A 24,651-nucleotide genomic window follows, 5' to 3' on the forward strand; every position below is an offset into this window, starting at 1 on the left:
CTGCGGAAGATGGACTGTTCCACATACCCGACGAAGAGGCAGGAATAGCTGGGGCCCATGCGGGTGCCATGGCTACTCCTTTGGTTTGGAGGAAGTGGGAGGATTGGAAAGAGAAGTTGTTCAGAGTGAGGACCAGTTCAGTCAGTCGAAGGAGGGTGTCAGTGGAAGGGTACTGATTGGGTCGGCAGGAAAGGAAGAAGCGGAGGGCTTTGAGGCCTTCGTGATAGGGGATGGAGGTGTTTAGGGACTGGATGTCCATGGTGAAGATAAGGCATTGGGGGCCGGGGAGGTGAAAATCATGGAAGAGGTGGTGTCCCAAACATAGTTGGGGGGTTCTTGGACTAAGGGGGACAGGACCGTGTCGAGGTATGCAGAGATGAGTCCAGTGGGGCAGGAGCAGGCTGAGACAATGGGTTGGCCGGGGCAGTCAGGTTTGTGGATTTTGGGCAGGAGGTAGAAACGGGCGGTGCAGGGTTGTGGGACTATGAGGTTGGAGGCGGTGGATGCGAGATCTCCTGAGGTGATGAGGTTATGGATGGTCTGGGAGATGATAGTTTGGTGGTGGGAGTGGGGTCATGGTCAAGGGGGCAGTAGGAGGAGGTGTCCGCGAGCTGGCGTTTAGCCTCAGCAATGTAAAGATCGGTGAGCCAAACTACCACTGTCTGCCGGTTTGATAGTGAGGTTGGGGTTGGCGCGGACGGAGTGGAGGGCTGCATGTTGCGAGGGTGGACAGGTTGAGGCGGTCAATGTCGCGGTGGCAGTTGGCTATGAAGAGATCGAGGGCAGGTAAAAGGCCAGCACGGGGTGTCCAGGTGGATGGGGTGTGTTGGAGCTGGGAGAAGGGGTCGTCAGAGGGTGTGTGGGAGTCCTGGTTGAAGAAGCAGGCGAGGAGGTGAAGCCGGCGGAAGAAATGCTCGATGTCTCGCCGCGTGTTGAACTAGTTAATCTGGGTGCGTAGGGGGATGAAGGTGAGGCCTGTGCTGAGGACTGATCTTTCATCCTCAGAGAGGGGGAGGTCTGGAGGGATGGTGAAAATATGGCAGGGCTGGGAGCTAGGATCTGGTGTGGGACTGGAGCTGGGAGTGGGGGCGGGGTTAGGTGCGGGAGTGGTGATCGGCATGGGGGCGGGGACACATGCGGCGTGGTCATTGTGCAGGCGAGTGACATCACTGGGGGTGGAAGTAGATGCGGCGACGGCAACTCCGGGGGCGGAAGTGGCTGCGGTGAATGCAGAAACGGTGTTGCTCCCGGTGGTTGTGGACCCCGCGGAGGCCGCGAATCTGTCGGCGATGGTCTTCCTGGCGATCGTGGAGGTTTCTCCCAACTTACAAAACTACAAACGACAGGTCGGCAAAGAGCGATCGTGTACAAATGGGGGCAAAATCAGAGTCAATGACCAATCAATTGTGTTCTTGTTTTCAACATTGGACTTGCAGTGGTACAAATCTGAGATTCCCAAGTAATTCCATATAGATTATAGATTTCTTTAATATATTGTCACTTGTGCTGAGGTACAGTGAAAACTGGGTAATGTCACCACATTCCATCTTGGATTACAGAATAAATTACTGAATAATTTGCACAAATGGTAAAATACTGAAATAATTAATATTAAATTGATTATAGCCATGCCAAATTAGTTTCAAATGCTGAGGCCTTTTAGTTTAATCTATAGCAATAAAAATATTTTGTCTGCCTGGATTGTTTTGGCTGGTTGGTTTTGAGGCTGCATCTGTTGTGGGGGAGGAATATGGTTCTATTTTTTAGACAACATTGGTGACAATGATGGCATGGTTGTGGGGGTTGGTTCATTTAAAAGAAAAAACAGGACCCCCAAAACACAGATTCCCCTGGCTGGACAATGTTTCCCTGAGGTATCAGATAGGATTAATAAAAGGATGGATGGGGGCAAGAGTGGGATGGGGATGGATTGTAATGTACAAGAGTGACATGGTAAGACTGGATGGAAAGATGGAATTGTTGTGTGACAAAATGATCCAAAATTCGTCATTGAAATATTCTTTTTTGAAAAATGAAATTCCACCAGATTTAAATGAAATGTCAGGTGAACTAAGAAGTATGTATAAGTGAATTGATTGTATGGATAAGTATCATGACAACAGAACCTCCAAAGGCACTACACAGTTGAATTCTGCACAAACTTAGACTGAAGGAAAGCACAGCTACGAAAACAGAAATCCTGAACAGGGACTGTGTAATGAAACAAGAGTTTAGTTAAGAAGTTGTTTTCTTTAGTAATAGATACTGAAATTCTAACAGGCAGATTTCAAGAAAACAGAATGCCTTTTCCTCAAAACACTAATCAAATGTAAGTTTCCAGCCTTTTCAACTCAGACAAACCAACCCAGAATTACACCATTACATTCTGTGCCTGTGAGCATGATGCAAATTTTTGACAATTTATGTACTTATATTGCTCAGCCTTTTACTCATGGACAGATTTATGTAGCTTTATTTAAAGTGAGAAGTCTTGATTTCATTGAAGTCTTTGATGAAAGAATAACAAGGAATCCTCTATTTGAATAAGTCCTGTTGCAATAAAGATATGAATTTGACCACAAGTGCTTTTCTGGGTCTCTGCTTGTATTAGTTTGTATATTCAAACAATAGATCAGTAAATGTTTGTAAGTAAAGGGAACCCAGGGATATGGAAGTAGTAGGTAAGGTGATACTGAGGGAAACAATCTTACTAAACAGTATAGCGTAGCTAAGGGCCAATTCCTCTACATGTCCTTTAATCTTAGCAACCAAATAAAATACAATATTAGCTAATACTTGGTGATGGAAAAGCAATGAATATCCAAGTTAAGCCTCATTCATTTATTTCTCAAAAGATGTCAATGGAAAACATTTTAATGAATTAAGTCCCAGCAGGTTCACTGTTGTCCTTTAGGGAAGGCAATCTGCCATCGTTACACGGTCTGACTCCAGACCCACAGCAATGTGGTTGACCCTTAACCATTTCCTAATGTGGCTCAGCAAGCTACTCAGAACAAGGGCAATTGTGAGGGATGGGCAACAAATACTGGTCTTGTCAGCAACACCTGTGTTCCTTGAAAGAAAAGAAGAAAATCACCTTCTTTAGGATCAACACCAATTGCAATTGTATTTTTCATTGATCCATTGACAGGCACCACCACATCAGCAAAGTAAGGAATATCGAGGGACACCATCCGGATATCTGTTCTCCGTGCAAATATGAGGAAACTGGTCATACCTGATATAAAAATAGAGAAATGAACTTTTAAAAACAATACCAAGTCATATGAAAAGAAATTCCTCAACTACTTAACAATTTCAGTAAATAATCTACCTCAGTGAAGACCGCAAGGCTACGCTTTCAAGAGTTAGCTATCTCCCAGCTTTCTAAAGGCTTATTCTGGCAACCTTCCAAACCTGCAACCTCTCCCGCCTAGAAGGACAAGGGCAGCAGATTCATGGAACACCACCTTTTGCAAGTTCTCCTCTAAGTCACTCACCATCCTGACTTGGAAATACATTGCCCTTCCTTCCCTGTCACTGGGTCAAAATCCTGAGCTCCATGCATGACAAGATTGTGGGTCTACTTGCTGCACGTGAACTGCAGTGTATCAGGAAGGCAGGTCAACTAGAGGGAGGCAATAAATACTGACCCAGCCAATGAAAACCATATCCAAGGAGTGTTCACAAATGAATAACTGGGTAACCACAGATTTCAAAAGCCCAGATTCTGTGTTAAAAGAAAATAAAGACCACAACACTCACACCTAGCAACTCAAGCCACTTTGCTGGTTAATAATACTAATGCAATGTAGCAATAAATATCCCAACAAAGTTCAAATATGTTCGCCTTCCCATTCAGATGGGAATTTTTTATCTGAGTGGGAAAGCGAACAGTATGTTGAATGTTGAATGTCAGCAGGTTGCTGTGAAGCTACAGCCAATGAACAACAAGTTACTCTTGTTTCTAAGCACTCATCACCTTTTCTAGCAAAACATGAGATACTCTCATTTGAAAATCAATGCCCTTTGTCGAAAACAGAATGCCTCTTTCTAATACATGACGTGGAGATGCCGGTGTTGGACTGGGGTGGACAAAATTAAAAATCACACGACACCAGATTATAGTCTAATGGGTTTATTTGAAAGTACAAGCTTTCGGAGCACTGCTCCTTCACCAGGCAGCTACCTGACGAGGGAGAAGCCCTCCAAAAGCTTGTACTTTTAAATAAGTCCGGAGAAAGTGAGGACTGCAGATGCTCGAGATCAGAGTTAAGAAGTATGGTACTGGAAAAACACAGCAGGGCAGGCAGCCTCCAAGGAGCAGGAGAATCGATGTTTCAAGCATAAGCTCTTCATTAGGAATGACACCGCAGGATGTGCAAACCTTGAGACAGCTTTCAAACAAGGCTGTTGGATTCTCACCTGGTGTTGTGTGATTTCTAACTCTTTCTAATACCTCCATACTGCCAAATAAATGAGGAGTTACAGCTTACCCGGTGCACAGGTTTTGCCATCAGCGAGGAGGTTTATGCCTGTGGGGCACCCACAATGGTACGCCTTGGGCAATGGAGCGAGAAGGCAGAGATGACTGCAGCCACCATTGTCTATTTTACACATGGATGCCACTGTAAGTAAATCAATGAAACATAAATCTGTTACAATCATAAAGCACGAGATAACTGGTTCATTGAACACAACTGTTCGACTTGAAACTGTGCCTACAGCATTGGGGCATTTTCTTCAGGCGTCCTGCCTGTTGCAGTCATTACCTGGTGTCCGATGGCGATGGAACATGTGAATATCCATTAGATTTTCCAGGTTCTCTCGCAGCATCATTCTTCCCAGGCCACTGTTTTTATCTGCACTCTGAATACTCTTCGATTGCCAATCGGTCCAGTAAATCTTATCTTCATGTAGAGTCAAGCCAAAAGGATGAGGTAACTGACTGCCAATCAGGACCTAGAGAAAACAAAGGCAACAAATAGATCTAATAGAATCACCACTTTAAGCACGGATTACAGGGGAATTAAAAAAGTAGGAAGCTTGAGAGAGCTGAATTATTCAATATATTGTTATTTCCTAATAGAAATGTCAAAAAGCTATCTAACCCCTGTACCCAGATGAGAGCCAACTATTCAAGAAGCAGGTCTGTGTTTTTTTCTATCCTCACCCTCCTCAATAAATAAATATGTTCAATTAATATTGTAGCACCAGTCACAGATGAGCAAAAACATTGTTTCGTATTTCAATGTGGTTTACTTAAGAATGATAACTGGTGTCAATGTGGATTGAATTCTTTCTCCTTCAGAGTGAAACCATTGATGATTAAACTCTCCTACCCTCCTATGAGTGCCGTTCAGGTTGGCGTACTCAATTGTCTTCATGCCTGCATCAGCCCAATACAGCCTCTCAGTCTCATAGTCCACAGCCAAGCCATTTGGCCAAGTGAGATTGGAGGAGATTATGACAGTTCGCTCAGAGGCATCCAGCCCTGCACGCTCAATTTTAGGATTGGCTCCCCAATCTGTCCAGTACATGTACCTACATAAAAAAGAAAGAATGAGAAAGAACATCAAGAACTGGTTTCAACTGTGTAATGATACATTTTTAAAAATACATTTTTGTTGGGATGTGAGCATTGTTGCACAGTCTGCATTTTCATCCATCCCTAACTTCCCTTGAACTAAGTGGCTTGCTAGGTTATTTCAGAGGACACAGGAACAATAGAATTAGGAGGAGGAGGCCATTCAGCCCCTCAAGCCTGCTGCAGCAGTCAATAAGATCTGAATGGGTGCTCTGATTGTGGTCTGAACTCCACTTTCCCCTCTGCCTTTTTAGTCAAAACTCAAACCCATGACTGTGGGTCTGGTGTCATGTGCAGACAAAAAAGATCTTAGTGAACCAGGCAGGATTTTACAATCACTGATTACAGTTACACAAAAGCAAAATACTGCAGAAAATGGAAATCTGAAACAAGCAGACACAACGCTGGAGAAACTCAGCAGATCTGGCAGCATCTGTGGATAGTAGTAGGGTTAACATTTTGAATCTAGTATAAATGTTTTTTAGGACAGCCACTCTTACTGAGATTAGCTTTCAATTCCAAAATTATTAATGGCAGGATTTGAATCCATGTCCAGAGAGCAATAGCCAGGATTACTAACCTAGTGACATTCCCTCTATGCTACAATCTCTAAGTAAAAGGCAAATCGATCCCACACATCAACATGTGTCAAAGGAAACAACCAAAAGCTAAAATTAAAGCGACATATTGCAGCTCCTGATAATCTGAAACAAGGACCTAGAATACTGGAGAATCTCAGCAGGCCGGGCAGCAGCTGTAAACAAGAAAAATAGAATTAATGCTATGAGTCGATATAACTCTTCTTTCGAACTGAATTCATACAGAATTCATACCGGACTCAAAATATTAACTCTGTTTCTCTCTTCACAGATGCTGCCGGATCTGCTGAGTTTGTCCAGCTTTCTCTCTGTTTCTTTGAGTCAAAAGCTAAAAGCTGACAGCAAGATCTGTCTTAAATTTAACAAGAATCATTAGATAAATAGGATACAGACTTATAATTTTTCCAGTAACAAAGCTAAATGTTTTAGGATGTATATAATACTCAGGAATAACAAAGCAGAACTGTCACACTACTTATCAACGTCAAGTGAACAAACCCTCCAATCGGATCCACCACAATATCCCTGGGCCTATCCAGGTTCTCCCAGATAAGGACTGTGCGCATGCTCCCATCTAAGTTTGAGGCCTCGATTCTGTCAGTACCTGAAATGAAAAGGAATAAAAGTATTAAACCAAAATCTTTGCAAAACTCAAGACATTTAATACAATGAATACATGAGGCACTTGAAGCAGCTGCTTAACTCAGAATTTGGGCACAGCAGGAGGCTCCGAGAGGGACATCGGGGAATGCTTTCATGATCTCCCCAGGAGCAAGTCAATCATTCCAGCTGATTTGTGAGAATCTCTGACTCATGACCAAGCAAAACGGAGAAGGTTCATCTGGTACAGCACCAAACACATCAAGGCAATTTGACAGCAACACACAAACAGGAAGTCTGGAGGGAAACCAGAAATCTCAGATAACCTTCGACCCGAATCTCTTTGGTTGCCATTTGCCCAATGTGTGGCAGGATCTGCAAATCATGCACTGGGCCCACCAGAATCAAACTTATTAAATCAGAGTAGCAGTAAGTCTTCCTCAATTCTAAGGGATTACATTTAGATTAGATTCCCTATAGTGTGGAAACAGGCCCTTCAGCCCAACAAGTCCACACCGACCCTCCGAAGAGTAACCCACCCAGATCCATTTCCCTCTGACTAATGCACCTAACACGACAGGCAATTTAGCATGGCCAATTCACCTGGCCTGCACATCTTTGGATTGTGGGAGGAAACCAGAGCAAACCCACACAGATACGGGGAGAATGTGCAAACTCCACACAGACAGTCACCCGAGGCTGCAATCGAACCTGGGACCCTGGTGCTGTGAGGCAGCAGTGCTAACCACTGAGCCACCGTGCCGCCCTGGGACTGCCTAAGATGAAGGGTATCAAAACTCTGATCCATTGTGCTATGTTGGAAGGTATTGTTGGTACAGATATGGAGTACTCTTTTCATTCAATTCCCTCTCCTTCAGCCAAATAAATCTCGGACTGATCATCGACCCTTAATTACTGAGCCTTGAGGGTGACCCGTATGTGGGTTTAAAACAACAATATCTAATTCAGTAAAATCGCACCCACAACCACAGCTCGCACCAGTGCACCGGGAGGGGAGGCAATGGCCAAGTGGTGTTATCGTTCAATGATTAACTCATAAATTTGGCTCGTGTTCTGCAGACCTAGCTTCAATCCCTGCCACAGCCAATAGTGGAATTTGAATTCAATAAAAAAAAAATGGAATTAAGAGTCTAATGATGACCACAAAACCATTGCCGATTGTCAGAAAAACCCATCTGGTTCACTAATACCCTTTAGGGAAGGAAACTGCCACCCTTACCTGGTCTGGCCTACATGTGACTCCAGACCCACAGCAATGTGGTTGACTCTTAACTGCCCTCTGGACAATTACGGATAGGCAATAAATGCTGGCCTGGCCAGTGATGCCCTCATCCCATGAGTAAATTAAAAAAAACCTCTGATATAGTCCCCTACCAGATAATAGTTCCACTTTCACAGGCTTCTCACCAATTATTAACATGATAAAACACCTCAGAAATCAAAATAATTATTGATAGTTCTTGCTTGTGGTCATTTTGAGTTCATTGTTGCTATATGGGACAGGTAATAACAGATAAGCTGAGTATTGTTGCTATATGGGACAGGTAATAACAGATAAGTTGAGTATTATATGATTTTGGGTAGATTACCTGCATCTGTCCAGTAAAGCTTGTTTGTCACCCAGTCAACAGCCAGTCCTGCAGGACTTTCCAGGCTGGTGACAGCAATAGCCTGAACAAGATAAGATGCATAACATTGTCAGATGGAGAATGATATAACTGCAACATTTTGCTTTCTGAAACTTCTAAGATTTAAAAAATGCCCTCCAAGTGAATCCTTCACTTAACAGATCATCAGATCTTGGCCTCTGATATTTACACAGTCTTTAAGACTTCACCACTGTTAAATTAACTGCATAAAAATATTTTGTCTTTAAAACTAATTTTATTAAAATGCATTTATATACAGTCCCCATAGTATCAGTGAACTGAACGTAATTGTTGATGTCAAAGATTAAGCATCAACTGGATCTTCTGCATAATCTTAATCTAACTGAATAATAGCCAAAATTAAATAGAATATTTTCTCCACATTATATTAATTGTAGTTGATAAGAAATTAGATATCGCATTTACTTTTGATTGTATTAGAAATAGCTCCAATTTATTAGGATAAAACCTCATAGAATGAATGTATTATAGAATTATTGAGTGCAATATATCTTTTGCATAAAATTAATCTGCTTTGACTAACTTTTTTAGTGTTTGTTATGTATAGGTTTCAGCCTGCCAATTGAAGTGGTTATATGAACGTACCTCTTGCTTCGTTCCATCCCATTTAGCCCTGTTGATAGAGTCGGTAGTAACATCTGTCCAATAAATGTATTCCCCTTTGGCATCCCAGTCAAGGGCTACAGCACTGCGCACATCAGCCAGTGGAATGACATCGTCAGACTTGTCCTCAGTGTCAAAGCTGATGCGACGGATGTCCGTCCTTCGAGCAAAAAGCAGGAACTTGTCAAGACCTGATAAGGCCGAAAGGTCTCTTGTCACTTCTAAGTTCAAAAAGTCATGTATAACTTCTTCTAAATGTAACATTTTACAAACTGTAATAAAATGACAAACATTGAAGGCACCAGCTCCATTTCGCAGTGAGTGGCAGCATCCCTGTTTGAGTCAGATACAATGGAGAACACTTCCACTGTTAACACCTCAATAAAATACTCTTTGGACAACTCTTTGCCACTGTGTAAGGATGCGAGTTGTCACATTCCCATTTCAAATGCAGTTCAAAAATCAACATAGTTAATATCTATCAAGAAACATCATTGCCCAAAATCTGGACTAGCACCCCCAACTGAAGATAAAATAACAAATATTACAATAATCGAACAATCCATGTCAATGTAGTTGCATGGAACTTCTTGCCTAATCATGAATTCAATCAACATGCTGACAATGTACATGACAACCCAGCACAGCCTGAATGTTTCTCAAGGTCTGTAGTGCATAGGGTAGCATCCCTGCCTCTGAGCTGGAAGCTCCAAGTTCGAATCCTACTCCAGGATTTGATAGCCAAGGAAGGTGTGTTCATGATGCACCCAAAATTGCTAAGGATCAAACTGTAAATCATTTTAAAACATGCCAATGGCAGTCAGAAGGAGCCAGACGCCTCTTGGTCAGCCATGTGATGAAAAGATGATTTAAACCTCTCCCATCACTGACATAGATACTGACTAAACACATGGGTACAAGTCCATGTTGCCTCAGCAAGTCAGACTCCCAGAGTGAGGTGCAAGATGTAATCAGCACCTATGGCCCACGTAAAAAAAAAAATGTGTACCAATCTGGATTGTGCACTTTACAAACATGTTCTACTCTTACATGACCTTTGTGTGGAGGTGTCAATGTTGGATTGGGGTGGACAAGGCCAGAAGTCACATGACGGAGGAGAAAGTGAGGTCTGCAGATGCTGGAGATCAGAGCTGGAAATGTGTTGCTGGAACAGCGCAGCAGGTCAGGCAGCATCCAGGGATCAAGAGAGTCGACATTTCAGGCATAAGCCCTTCTTCAGGAAGGGCTGAAGGGCTTATGCCCGAAACGTCGACTCCCTTGTTCCCTGGATGCTGCCTGACCTGCTGCGCTGTTCCAGCAACACATTTTCAGCAGAAGTCACATGACACCAAGTTAGAGTCAAACAGGTTTATTTGAAATCACAAGTCACCTGACAAAGGAGCAGCATTCTGAAAGCTTGTGATTTCAAATATACTTGTTGGACTAAATCCTGGTGTCATGTGACTTCTGTACTTGGCCTTCATATCGCAGTTTGTTAAATAAATTATAATTGTATCTCTTAATGATGGATCAACTGCAGTTTTAAAGGACTATTTAGTCGAATACATCTTGTTAAATGCCATCTGGTATTCCAATCAACTCTACATTCCTCTCACTGCTATTTAAATATCTTCCTACTTTAAATTAGAATCTACAAGTGCCAACAAGTAGACAGTATTGTTCAGTATACTACCAGCTGGTGATTATATATTCAGGCACACGTACTCCCTTTGTTGACTATCAAAGCATCTTATTCACATGCTACATGAAAGAAATAGCCAACTCAAAGGTGTATATTGTCCTTTTGTTCCACTACAATTGGGTCAATAAAATTCAAAGAACAGGAATCATTACAAAAAATATAGCTGTCCCATGACCAGGATTCAACGTAATTTACACTAAGTGTCAAAACAGCTAATAGCATCAATAGACAATAGGTGCAGGAGTAGGCCATTCTGCCCTTCGAGCCTGCACCACCATTCAATATGATCATGGCTGATCATCCTTAATCAGTATCCTGTTCCTGCCTTATCTCCATAACCCTTGATTCCACTATCCTTGAAAGCTCTATCCAACTCTTTCTTAAATGAATCCAGAGACTGGGACTCCACTGCCCTCTGGGGCAGAGCATTCCACACAGCCACCACTCTCTGGGTGAAGAAGTTTCTCCTCATCTCTGTCCTAAATGGTCTACCCCGTATTTTTAAGCTGTGTCCTCTGTTTCGGCACTCACCCCGCAGCGGAAACATGTTGCCTGCCGCCAGAGTGTCCAATCCTTTGATCATCTTATATGTCTCAAACCCCTCTCACGCAACAAGGTCAGAACCCCCCCCAATCCTCACTTTCCACCATATCAACTTTCACATACATCGCATCATCCTCCGCCCTTTTCACCACCTACAAATAGACCCCACCACCAGAGATATATTTCCCTCTGCACCCCTATCAGCATTCCGAGAGTCCATTCCCTCTGTGACTCCCTCATCAGGTCCATGACCCCACCTGCCCACACCCCAATCCCGGTATCTTCGCCTGTCACATCAGAAAGTGCAAAATCTGGGCCCACACCACTCCCCTCACCTCCGTCCAAGGCTCTGAAGGATCCTTCCACATCTGACAGAAATTTACCATTATCTCCACCAATGTCATCTACTGTATATGTTGCACCCGATGTGGTCTTCCCTACATCGGGAAGACAGGATGCCTACTTGCGGATCATTTCAGAGAATATCTCTGGGATACCCACACCAACCAACCCCACCGCCCTGTGGCTGAATACTTCAACTCCCCCTCCCACTCCTTCGAGGACATGCAGACCCTGGGCCTCCTCCAACGCCAAACTGTTACCACCCAATGCCTGGAGGAAGAACGCCTCCTATTCCACCTTGGGACCCTGCAACCACGTGGGATAAATGTGGATTTCAACAGTTTCCTCATTTCTCCTCCCCTCACATTATCCCAGTCCCAAGCCTGCAACTTGGCACTGCCCTCTTGACCTATCCATTGTCTTTCTCATCTGTCTGCTTCACCCTCCTCTCCGACCTATCACCTTCTCCCCCACCTCCGTCTACCTATCGGATTCTCAGCCACCTTCCCCCTAGCCCCATCCCCCTCCCATTTATCCCTCAGCAGCCCTGGTCCACAAACCTCATTCCTGATGAAGGGCTTATGCCCAAAACGTCGATTTTCCTGCTCCTCGGTTGCTGCCTGACCTGCCGCGCTTTTCCAGCACCACACTTACAACTCTGATCTCCAGCAGCTGCAGTTCTCACTTTCTCCTGGGGTGGGAGAATTCAGAACTAGAGGGCACAGGTTTAGGATAGAGGGGAAAGACATAAAAGGGACCAATGGGGCAACATTCTCACACAGAGGGTGGTGAGTGTATGGAATGAGGAAGTGGTGGAGCTGGTACAATTACAACATTTAAAAGGCATCTGGATGGATATTTGAAAAGGATTGGTTTAGAGGGATATGGACTAAGTGCTGGCAAATGGCACTAGATTTGGTTAGGATATCTGGTCGGCATGGACCAAAGTGTCTGTTTCCGTGCTGTGCATCTCTTTGTCTCTATGGCTGCCGTCTGTACCAAGAGCTTCTGTCTATCAGCACTGGCCACAACTCCAGACTACATCAGACATGTAAAAAAGTGCTCATTGCAATAGTAACTCTGACACCCTGAGTGAACTGGAGCACATGACCAGAACATTTTAAGTGCCAAGATAGGCAAGGAAAGTTTAGGAAGTCTCCATAAAAGTCACTTTGATATTTTGCAGCATCACCCTGACACCTGTGGAAAGATAGCCACTACAGACCAAAGTGTGGTAGTACATTTCCCAAGTCTGTTTGAAGGAATTTGGGGTTGCAAAGCTGCAAGATCTGGAAACTACTTTTATCATCTCTCTGCCTCATCTGGCTTTTCATGCAATGTTGAATGATCACAGAGAGGTATCCAAGGTCAAACACTTGCTTCATCAGCTCACCCACAAGAACTCATGGTGCTTTGATGGAAGCCTCAAAAACCTTGTGGTTTTGTTTATTCATTCTTCGTGGAATGAGGGTGAGACTGGCTAGATCAGTATTTATTATCTCTCCCCAATTGCCCAGAGGGCAGTTAAGAGTCAACCACATTGCTCTGGGGCTGGAGTCACATGTAGATCAAACTAGGTAAGGATGGGCAGTTTCCTTCCTTAAAGAACATCAGTGAATCAGATTTTTCTTTTTCCTAACAATCGACAATGGATTCATGGTCATCATTAATCTGTTAACTGGGGTGGCATGGTGGCTCAGTGGTTAGACTGCTACCTCACAATGCCAGGGACCCAGGTTCAATTCCAACCTCGGGTGACTGTCTGTGTGGAGTTTGCACATTCTCCCCGTGTCTGTGTGGGTTTCCTCCGGGTGCTCCTGTTTCCTCCCACAGTCCAAAAATGTGCAGGTTAGGTGAATTGGCCATGCTAAATTGCCCACAGTGTTAGGTGCATTAGTTGGGGGGTAAATGTAGGGAAACGGACTGAGTGGGTTGCTGTTCGGAGGGTCAGTGTGGACGTGTTGGGCTGAAGGGCCTGTTTCCATACTGTAGGGAATCTAAACTAATCTAATTCCAGGTCGCTCTTGAATTAAAAACTGCTGTGGGGTATTATCTTGCGGAGAGAAATTGGCCGTCATCTCTTTGTTTACACCTTTCCTTCATTCACCTACCTACCCATTCTTAAATATTAGCTGCTTTGGTCAAACTCAGGTATACCATTCAACAAACCTTTAACACTTTCATGTTAATATAAGCTTACTCTGTTCTCTGAACCTTTTACATTTAGTGTTGCAGTCTATGTCATCTTGTACTGTCAACCATCTTCACCAGAAAGAGCCCACGTCTATCTACTTTGACTTATTTAGCCAGCTCTTATCAAATTGCCTCCTCAGATCCTCCATTCCCAAAACAGTCTCAAATGTTTGTGTCAATAGATGTGGAGCTGGAAAAGCACAGCAGGTTAGACAGCACCTGAAGTGCAGGAAAGTAAATATTTCAGGCTGAAAGCCTTCATTTGCACCTTTTTCGTAATTCTACTTTCATATATTAACCAGCATCCCCATTAATCTGCACTGCACCCTGTCAGTTGCCTGAACATCTTCCAAATCTGCCCAAAACTGCATAAAGTGCTCTCTGTTTTCGCAAGGATCGAAGTTCACTTTTCTACTTCCATAATTCAGATCTCTTGTCATGTGTGAATGTCCTACACAGATTGAAAAATGAATTTATTTCTTTACAATATTTTGCCAAATGGTCTCTGAACAGCGCCATCTCCATCAAACAATCCAGTGAAATTTTACTTACTTCCAGCACAGTTGTAGTCATCGACTTTCTTGAAGCCAGTTGGACAGGCACAGGTGTAGTTGGCAGTGCTGGGCAGGCAGAGGTGGCTGCACCCCCCATTGTTGGTGCCACAGCGATTTCTCCCTGCTCAAATAGCAGAAAGCACAGCACACTATAAATATCATGGGATAATGCTTGCATTTGTAAAATGATTCAACATTTATAATCTCTGATCAATTGTTGCTTTCAATCAAGTCTAATCCCAATAACTCAGACGATTGTTTCGTTTTGTACTAAAAATGATCAAAGGAAATGACTACTGGGAAAGATAAACTATCTTATCATTAAAATTAAATAAACTTGAAATAAGAGGAATTGAAGCCAGTAATTTATTTGGCCTATAGTACATCTACAACATACACCATTATTCTAGTGCAGAATTGCAGGTTATTATAGCAGAGGTGATTTAAGTTACCTTTTGTTGCTACCCCAACACTTCCTGGATCATATGCACCACTCTGCCAAGACTTTCACCCCAAACAGTTAAAAAGTTAATTACAGTAGCCTTGACACTCCAATACCTCCACACAATTCAAAGCAGCAGCAATGACGATGTTCCAGTCATGGAGATTCCCCTCCCCCTTGCCATAACCTCTTGATCTGAACCTTTTCTTTGCTGCTGGTAAAGATGCATACAAACCTCGATCATACAGATCTGAAACTGCCGAGTTTGGAACCCGACGGTTGACTGGAAACACGCAATTAGGTGCAGAGTCCTTCAAACATGTGGGTTACTGCAGCTGATGACCGCTCACCCTGCCTACAGATAACAAATGAGGCACCGCAAACACAGCTCCTGTCCCTTAACCAGAGACACTGCAAAAGATCAGCATGAGGCACTGGGAGCTCAAGCAATGAGATTGTAGGGCTGGCAAACAATTATAAAACACCAGAGAGTCTGCTTCACCAACTTGTGTATGTTTACCAGCCCTTTGAGAGTCCAAACTAAAATTTGCTTTGGAAAACTTCATTTACAGCATGGTTGCTTTAGAGAAGATTGCTATTTTCAAAGATTTCAATCAACTATAAAGCTCAAGTGAAACAGACAATTAGTCAATTAAAATAAACCACTAACAGATGAAATGCAGCACAAGCAATCCTCCACAGTCCAATTCTTAATCGTTTTCTATAATCATAAAACGTGAAACAATTTAATGAGAATTACAAACAACTTATCATTTTTTTTAAAGAAATGAACCTAGAAATCAACTTTTAATGTGAACTCATACATTCTGATTCTGCTTCAATATAATTCTGCATACACTTGATTCCAAAAAGTGTCATAATAATTTGGAAAAATGAAAACGTTTTCAATGACATTATGGTCTCCATTCCTGGGCTACATATATTCATCAAACAGGAACCACCCTTGGGCTTTCAGTGATTTTTCTCCAATCAATCTCGTTGGGTTGTAGGACATTTTGCCTCAGAAGAAACAAATGGAATCAGCTCCGCGAATCGAATTCTATTTGTTTTTAAGTTGCACGTTGATTGATTAAAGCAGGTTAGACCAGCCCACATTCACACAGCATGCACTTACCTGCTGGCTGTCTCTGTGGATGGAGTGTATGGATATCCATTGGGAAATGCAGCTTATTGCGAATAATCTCCTGGTTTTTCCCAGTAAACTTGTTGGCGCTGTTTATGCTTTTGGTGTGCCAGTCTGTCCAGTACAGGCTGTCTTCAAACACCGTGATGGCAAAGGGATGAGGGAGGCCTGAAACATGAGAATCAAAATCACTGGCCAGGCCTTTGCAATGGTGATTCATGCTGAGCATCCATATAATGGATGGGATCCAACCCCTGAAACTGGAACCGTCATCTGGATTTGGGTCAAGTTCAGGCAACTTGGGAACTCCACAAAACTAGCCCAATACCAGGATTCCTGCCCACATTCAAGTCTCCGACATGGGATAAGGGGGTGGATAGAGTCATAGAATCTGCCTGTCTGTGGCACCCCTACCTTTGCTGCCTCCATTTTGGGGGTGTGCTGTGTAATCAGCCCTGTAAGCACTCCCCTGCAATTTTACTGGAGTCAAGCCCCTTCATTAAGTAATTATGCTACACGGCCTCTCAGAGAAGCACTGCCCACATTCTGTGAATAAATGAAACAAAAAATCAATTTTTAATCATTTCACAGATTGATGGCAGTGTCTTTAGTTATTGAAGCTCTTAGCTCCGAATTACCTTCTGTCCCTCTCTTCACCTCTTTCCTTCTTTGAGATGTGACTTAAAACCTCTCTCTTGGACCTGGCCATTTGTCTTGATCTCATGCGATTCAATACCAAACTTTGCGATGTGAAGGATACTGGAACACTTTATAATGTAAGTTGCTAATCTGTACGTGTCTACACAGTCTCTTGTTAGATCTAGACACCAAGCTCATTATTTTCACTGTTTCAAATGTGGGAAAACGTGAGAGAATTTACAGGTAAATTATGCTGAAAATAACTCAAAAGACTATCATAAGCAGCTGCCTGCATTTGTTTTCATAGCGCAAGGGTCAACCACAACAGATGTGAAACACTAACCATGGACTCAAGAGTACATTATTATGTTTGCCTTAGAAAGCAATCTTATGTCTGTCCATCTCAGTTTACTTGAGAGAATGTAGGTTTCAGAACTATGCTTTTATATTGATGCATTAAGAAAAATATAGCTGCCAGCATTTATCTCAGGAAAGTATTCGCACTCAGAACATTGTATTTTGGCTATTGTCTCTGCAGATTTTTTTTTCCATGCTGGTTTTAGACTGAGGCATTCATTTTTCTTTTAAAAAGTGGATGGCAGATAACAACAGATGCAGGTGTGTACTTTCTTAAACAAAGGAAGCAAGATAAATGAGTGCAGTGACAGTTCTTCACTTCACTGACCATTCTGTGTGTTTCCACATCAAACATTATCTGGAAATCATCAGAGTAAGCATTCAAAGGGCAGTGTACAGATACCGAAAGGGACTATCAACCCATTAACACAGGACAGCCTCAGAATCGACATCCATTTTAAGAATGAAATCTTGTAAAATTATCTCCTGATCTGTGCTCAGCTGGAGGTCACAATTGGGATCAGTTTCCGCGGCATTGCTTTTTGAAGTTCCTCACATGATAACAATGGATTCCAATCCACACGACGATGGGAACATATTGAGCATTTGGATTACCCTCTCCTTGCTGGTCTTTAAGTCAAACAATGATCAAAGATGACTCTTTAGACTGATGTAGAACCTTTGCACTTAAATAACAATCTTATGAAATTTAAGTGTATCTGCTCCCAAGAGACTATACCTTTCAGTTTCTCAGAAGCACTGCAGTGTGGAAGCAGGCCATTCGGCCCGTCGAATCCACGCCGACCTTCCAAACAGCATCCTACCCTACCCTGTAACCGTGCATTTTCCCATAGCTAGCCCACCTAGCCTACACATCCCCGGACACTATGGGCAATTTTAGCATGGCCAATCCACCTAACCTGCACTCCTCTGAGGCTCAGAGAATCTTTGGACTGAGAGAGGGAACCAGAGCACCCAGACACAGGGAGAATGTGCAAACTCCACACACATAGTCGCCCAAGGTTGGTATTGAATCTGGATCCCTGTTTCTGTGAGGCATCAATTTTTAATCATTTCACAGACTGATGGCAGTATCTTTAATTACTGAAGCTCTTAGTTCTGAATTTCCTTCTGTCCATCTATTCACCTCTTCCCTCCTTTGAGATGTGAGCCACTGTGCCACCATTCAGTAGAATGCTGGATACATTACCAGTATCCACAAGGAAACCTGAACACTCACCATCAAATTACCAGGATGACTGAATAGTGGATAATTGTTGGAAACATTGTTTATCCAGCTTTAAACTTGTTCTTTCTACTTTAAGGCTGCCATACAACAGAGAGGGAAAATATTTGTTGTTCCATCAGTGTGCAAAGCCCTCAACGCAATTTGTATTGCCTAACAATAGCAAACCTGCACACACCAATTGCACCTTCCCTTCTCAGTTACAGGGGTGGACATTTTGTACATTCTGCTGTTCTGATGGAACCCATGCCCAATTTATTGGGAAGCGTGACACTCAGAGTCCCGGAGAGGGGGACCATGAGGAGTTGGGAACAAGTTTCCAGCTATTTTGGTTATGGAAACTTAACTTATACAGCTGTGAGATGAAAGGTGAAACCCAGATCCCACTAATGGTATAAGCTCTGTAGGGAGCTCTTACACAGCTGCTAAAGGGATTGAGAGCTTTGTCTGATTGACAGTTTCATTAGATGTTGACAGTGATGTTTCCTCGATGGGAGTTTTGAGTGGTGGTTTGTCTATTTTGACAATTTCATCAACATTTCCAAAACTTGTCTTTGATATTATAGGGCTTACGAGTTCTGTCCACAGTGAATAGTGAGTGTGTGGGTGTAGAGGATACAAAACGGGCAAGAAGGATGCATGGTGGATATGGAGGATGCAAGCGGGGATGTAACAGCACATGGAGGAAGAGTGTAGGATGAGGGATGAAGATCTTGAACAGTCATTCACAGAACTGAATCGGTGATCGAGTGAACTGTAGTGCGTCTGACTCTATTCCCACAGAGAGGCTATTCCAAGAGGTGGTCACTCTGGTTCCAGCCCATCAATACCAATTTATGAAGAAAATACAATGGGCAAGAGGAGGATTGGGAGATCAGGAAGTGCCCTCTGGCTCGCAAATCCCATCACAAGATGAACACTGAGCCATAGTTTGCCTCAGAGCTCATCTCAACAATTCCGAAATCCCAGGCTCCTTCACAGGCTCATTAGAATCAGTAGTGTGGAAGCAGGTATTCAGCCCACCAAGTCCACACCAACCCTGCGGAGAACATCCCATCCAAAACCCCAACACCCCCCCAACCCTAACCCTGCATTTCCCATGACTAACCCACCTAGCCTGCACATCCCTGGGCATGGTGACTAAATGGTTAGCACTGCTGCTTCACAGCACCAGGGACCTGGGTTCAATTCCAGCCTCAGGTGACGGTATGGAGTTTGCACATTCTCCACGTGTCTGCGTGGGCTTCCTCCTAGAGTCCAAAAATGTGCATGTTAGGTGAATTGGCCATGCTAAATTTCCCATAGTGTTCAGGGATGTGTAAGTTAGGTACATTTGTCAGGGGTAAATGCAGAGTAATAGGGGTAGGGGAATAGGTCTGGGTGGAATCTCTTTGAAGATCAGTGTGGACTTGTTGGGCCAAATGGCCTGCTTCCACACTGTAGGGATTCTATGGTACAATTTAGCATGGCCAATCCACCTAACCTGCACATCTTTGGACAGAGAGGAAACTGGAGCACCTAAGTAAACCCATGTAGACACAGGGAGAATGTGCAAACTCTACACAGTCAATTAGGTGAAATTGAGGACTGCAGACGCTGGAGATCAGGGTCTAGATTAGAGTGGTGCTGGAAAAGCACAGCAGGTCAGGCAGCATCCAGGGAGCAGGAAAACCGACATCCCTGATGAAGGGCTTTTGCCTGAAACATCGATTTTCCTGCTCCTCGGATGCTGCCTGACCTGCTGTGCTTTTCCAGCACCACTTTAATCTTGACTCCACACAGACAATTGTCTGAGTGCAGAATCAAATCTGGGCCCCTGACGCTATGAGGCAGCAGTGCCAGCCACTGTGCTGCTTTATAAGGCCTTTAAACCATCTTATTTGGTGACTAGTTGCAGATTGTGGTGAGTATCCATAATATGCTGCCTCTAGGAAAATAGTCCCGTCATGGGACAGAGCTGGCAAACTGACCCAACAGCTGAAAGTGCAAACTTCCTTTCCCACTTGCTTCTTACTCTCTCCCATTAAGAATTAAAAATGCATCCTCCAGATTGTGTGTGGCAGCTTCAGTGTTACAATTAAATATGATAATTAATTTTGATAATTACCATTCAGATTTAAGTCGACAGAATACCTTTCATTAATTCTTAATTTCCAATGCAGTCTTCTATTGAGTGACCCTGTTTAAGGTCTCATCCCCCCTTTTTTGTGTTGTCATTTGTATTACTCAATAATTTAAAACTAAGTAATAGTCATTTCTGCAGATTGTTCTATCTATTGGCATTTAGGTTCTGTAATAACATAAGGCAAGTTTATTATTAAGCCTAAGTGATTCAAAGCCAATGAGACCATATGTTGTGGTTTTCGTGGTTTTATGCATTCTGCTGTATTAAATTTTTAGGCTGAATTTATTCCAGTCAGATCCCATCAGTCCAATAAAGGGACAGCACAGAGGCTCAGTGGTTAGCACTGCTGCCTCACAGCGCCAGGGACCTGGGTTTGGTTCTAGCCTCGGGGCAACTGTCTGTGTGGAGTTTACACATACTTTTCCCTGCATGGGTTTCCTCCAGATGCTCTGGTTTCTTCCCACAATCCAAAGATGTGCAGGTTAGGTGGATTGGCCATGCTAAAATGCCCATAGAGTCCAGGGATGTGCAGGTTAGAAAATTCAGGGTTATAGGGATGGGGTGGGTCTGGGTGGGATGCTCTTTGAAGGGGAGGTGTGGTCCTGATGGACTGAATGGCCTAACTCCACGCTGTAGGGATTCTATGATTGTCAGAGGCTGACAACGTCTGGAACTTGGCAGCCTCCCACAAGATGTTAGGGACAAGGCAAGCTCCATGGAGTTAGTCTCCTTTCATGGGAGGTGGAGGGTAGTGCACAGGGCAAGCTCAGAGACCAAGCATTCCTGCCCAGGTTCACCTGTAACTGGAGGTCACCCTGTGGAGGGTCTCTCTCTCTCTCTCCACAAGGTTAGCATCAGCTGCTTAGGGTGTTTTATTATTTTTTTCTTTATTCCTTTGCAGGATATAGGTGTTGCTGACAAGGCCAGCATTAACTTCCCATCCCAGCATTGCTCCTAAAAAGATGGCGAAGAGAACTCTTTTTCTTCACCTTCTACTGCTCTCCAATGCCCATGTGAAAATGGGCTCCTCACTCTCATTATTCTCTGAATAGAAAGTGAGACATTTAATGAACAGGGTGTTACAGTACCCACTATTTATGGATAGTCATTTGGTATTAAAATCATCATTTGTCCTAGAGGGCCACGGTGCTGCTTTCCCATCGAGAGACAATGGCTGGTGGTAGTTTAACCTGAGGGTCATCATGCCTCAGCTGAGGGGAGAGATTGAGGAGGAGAGTCTGGTGAGGGAATTGAACTCACGCTGTTGGTATCGCAAACCAGCCATCTCACCACTGAGCTGACCAATGCTCCCTCCATCCCAATTAACTGGAATAAAGCAGCATTGTTTTTTCCAGCATTACTCAAAGTGATTGGTATAACTGGGACTAAAGCCTTGAATCTCTGTCCTGTGAATAACAACACCCAAACTTCACATGCATAGGTACAAAACCAATAGTCCCACTTGCTCGATCTGGAAATATGAACTGGAAACTTGTAAAGGTGACCAAGACCCACTGTCGGATTACAAAATTACTGTCTTAACACCATCAGGTGAAGGAATTCTACCCAGTTTGACCTTGTCAGGGTCACAGTGCCATAACCTCGTGGTCAACGCCCCTGGAGAATGACACCAAAAAGCCCCTCTTCTGTACCAAACTGTTCGACTGACCATCACCACCTTCTCAGGGTAATTAGGGATGGAGAATAAATACTGACCTTTCCAATGATGACCACATCACTGGAATGAAAATGAAATGGAGACATAAGTACATATTTTTTTAAGGAAGTTGATTCTCCATGTGCAATGGAGACATTAATTTCCTTTGCACATTGTCAATTTTTTAACAGCTCACTTTCAAGAAAGAGAGTGATAGATGTGTCAGTGTTAGCCTCTCGGGTCAGACTTCCCTCTAATTTTGGACACAGATCGGGCAAATCTCTAGACACCTAAGTTCGATTCTTGGGCCTTTCACCATTTGGCTGAGTGCAAAACGTCATGTGGAACCTTGGTGAGGGTGCTGCAGGGGCTGGGGGTGGAGGATGAGACGGAATCAGAGGCCTGGGTGGAAGGAGGACCCCATGATAGAGAAAGAATCATCAGGCAAAATCAGAGGCCTTCAAGGGGCTGACTGGAGGCCCACAGGAGAAGCCGGGGGTATTGGGTACAGCGCGCCAAGGTCAGTCAGGCACGTAGGCAGGATTCAGGAGGCTAGCGTAAGGTCACACACATTTCTTGGATCCAACCAAGTCCTTGCCTGGATGGAGGTGAAGGATTTCCCAGTGTTTTCAGAAAAATCGGTTGACAACATTTCTGTTCAAAAAGCACAAATTAAGCTAACAGTCTCACAATCTTACTCAAAATCCCCACCTTCCTCCTAAAAGTGAGTCTGCCACTTCCCCAGATTGAAAATGTGTTGCTGGAAAAGCGCAGCAGGTCAGGCAGCATCCAAGGAGCAGGAGAATCGACGTTTCGGGCATGAGCCCTTCTTCAGGAATGAGGAAAGTGTGTCCAGCAGGCTAAGATACAGAGTAGATTATCTGGGGTGTGCAGTGAGAGAGGGACTCACTGAAATCCTTGTAGAGGGAGGAAGAGAGCTTCTTCAAGGAAGGCATCCTTGCAAGAGGATTCGCAGTAGGTTAAAATCTTCGAGGAGAAAGTGAGGACTGCAGATGCTGGAGGTCAGAGCTGAAAATGTGTTGCTGGAAAAGCGCAGCAGGTCAGGCAGCATCCAAGGAGCAGGAGAATCAACGTTTCGGGCATTTGCCCTTCTAGCAGGAGAATTGACGTTTCTGGCACGTTGATTCTCCTGCTCCTTGGATGCTGCCTGACCTGCTGCGCTTTTCCAGCAACACATTTTCAGCTCTGATCTCCAGCATCTGCAGTCCTCACTTACTTCCCCAGATTCCCAACTTGATAAAAGCAGAAGAGGGGGCTGCCGGCCACAGACATCAGATTTGAACAACTTGAAACCTCCACCCAATACAGATCTACCCATACTTTGGGTTAAGAAAGGGAGCAATGTTACCTTCTATAAATCACTGCAGAAAAACATGCCTTCAAAATCCAGCTTTTTAAAATAAATTGCATGGGAAAATTATCCCACAGACTTGCAAGTTGCTTGACTACCACAGCAAAATGTATTAAATATATTTAACTCAACACTATCCATTCTTGTCATAGATCACTACACTCTCAATCTGTTTAGATAGCCTGTTATTCAGCCATTAATACCAGAATATCACCCAACAACAATAAACATCTCACTGAAACAGCAGAAGTTAAGGGTCAGTATTTTCCATCTAATGAACAGCCCTAAATAGTTACAACAATGTCTTTCAATTTAGTTTTATGTGCTGGACTAGCTAAATAAACTAGCATTTTATTAAAAGGTCTCAAGTGATTAACTTGCTTTAAATAAAGCTGCAGGAAGCACATAAGCTCACATTTCTAGAACATCACCTCATTTGAATTGTAGAATGACACAATATGTTTGAATTCTGATAAGACGGAAGAGGTAATAATAAAAAGGAACATACTTTTTTTTCATACATGAAATTGATATATTTCAGAGTCATCTGACATTTGTTTAATGTGGTGTATAAACACATCATTAAGGTCCACTGCATCTTGCATGATGTAACTGTCACAGGGAAGCTTGTAGTAAAATATTTACCTTCTTCACTAACGCAGCGACAATAACACTTGGATGTGACCACATCAACAATATCACCTTTTGGCACTGTAATCTCAGTGAGAAAATGTGAAAGGTTTATTTGAGCAGGTACCGAAGGAAAGTCCAACATTTGTCATCCAAACCTGGTTACACTTAGGGACACTGACTTGGACCATTTTAGAGGCCAGGTCTTATCTTGCCATGGGTCTGGAGTCACATGCAGATAAGGACCACAGTTTCCTTTCCTATAGGGCATTGATGAATCAGATGGGTTTTTATAGAATTGATTTCATGGGTTATCACTGAACTTCGAATTCCATATTTTTATTGAATTCATATGCCAGGGTGGGATTTGAACCCAGTTATCTGGAACACTGGGAGAAAATGAGGACTGCAAGTGCTGGAGATCAGAGTCGAGAGTATGTTGCTGGGAAAGCACAGCAGGTCAGACAGCATCCAAGGAGCAGGAGAATCAATGTTTTGGTCAGGAGCCCTTCATCAGGAATGAGGGGTTGAGAGATAAAAGGGAGGGGGGTGGGGTTGAGGGGACGGTAGCTGAGAAAGCGATAGATGGATGAAGGTGAGGGAGAAGGTGATAGTGGGGGGAGTG

At 43.5% G+C, this 24,651-nt stretch overlaps 1 protein-coding gene across 5 annotated transcripts in view; it reads right to left on the minus strand.

Annotated features, from left to right (window-relative positions):
- The window catches only part of lrp4 (low density lipoprotein receptor-related protein 4), a 399,766-nt gene that overhangs the window by 62,886 nt on the left and 312,229 nt on the right, over positions 1-24,651 (minus strand). For 4 of the 5 annotated variants that reach the window (XM_043705467.1, XM_043705468.1, XM_043705465.1 and 1 more), the window contains exons 15-23: positions 15,992-16,168; positions 14,413-14,538; positions 9,063-9,271; positions 8,397-8,478; positions 6,685-6,790; positions 5,343-5,544; positions 4,773-4,962; positions 4,497-4,628; positions 3,098-3,238 (exon numbers count right to left, since the gene is read on the minus strand). In XM_043705467.1, the coding sequence (XP_043561402.1) occupies positions 3,098-3,238; positions 4,497-4,628; positions 4,773-4,962; positions 5,343-5,544; positions 6,685-6,790; positions 8,397-8,478; positions 9,063-9,271; positions 14,413-14,538; positions 15,992-16,168 (1,365 nt within the window). The remainder of the gene's footprint in view (positions 1-3,097; positions 3,239-4,496; positions 4,629-4,772; positions 4,963-5,342; positions 5,545-6,684; positions 6,791-8,396; positions 8,479-9,062; positions 9,272-14,412; positions 14,539-15,991; positions 16,169-24,651) is intronic. The other variant, XM_043705466.1, reaches the window with a different exon arrangement.

The sequence above is a fragment of the Chiloscyllium plagiosum genome, chromosome 16 (assembly GCF_004010195.1).
Source record: "Chiloscyllium plagiosum isolate BGI_BamShark_2017 chromosome 16, ASM401019v2, whole genome shotgun sequence".
NCBI classification, from domain to species: Eukaryota; Metazoa; Chordata; class Chondrichthyes; order Orectolobiformes; family Hemiscylliidae; genus Chiloscyllium; species Chiloscyllium plagiosum.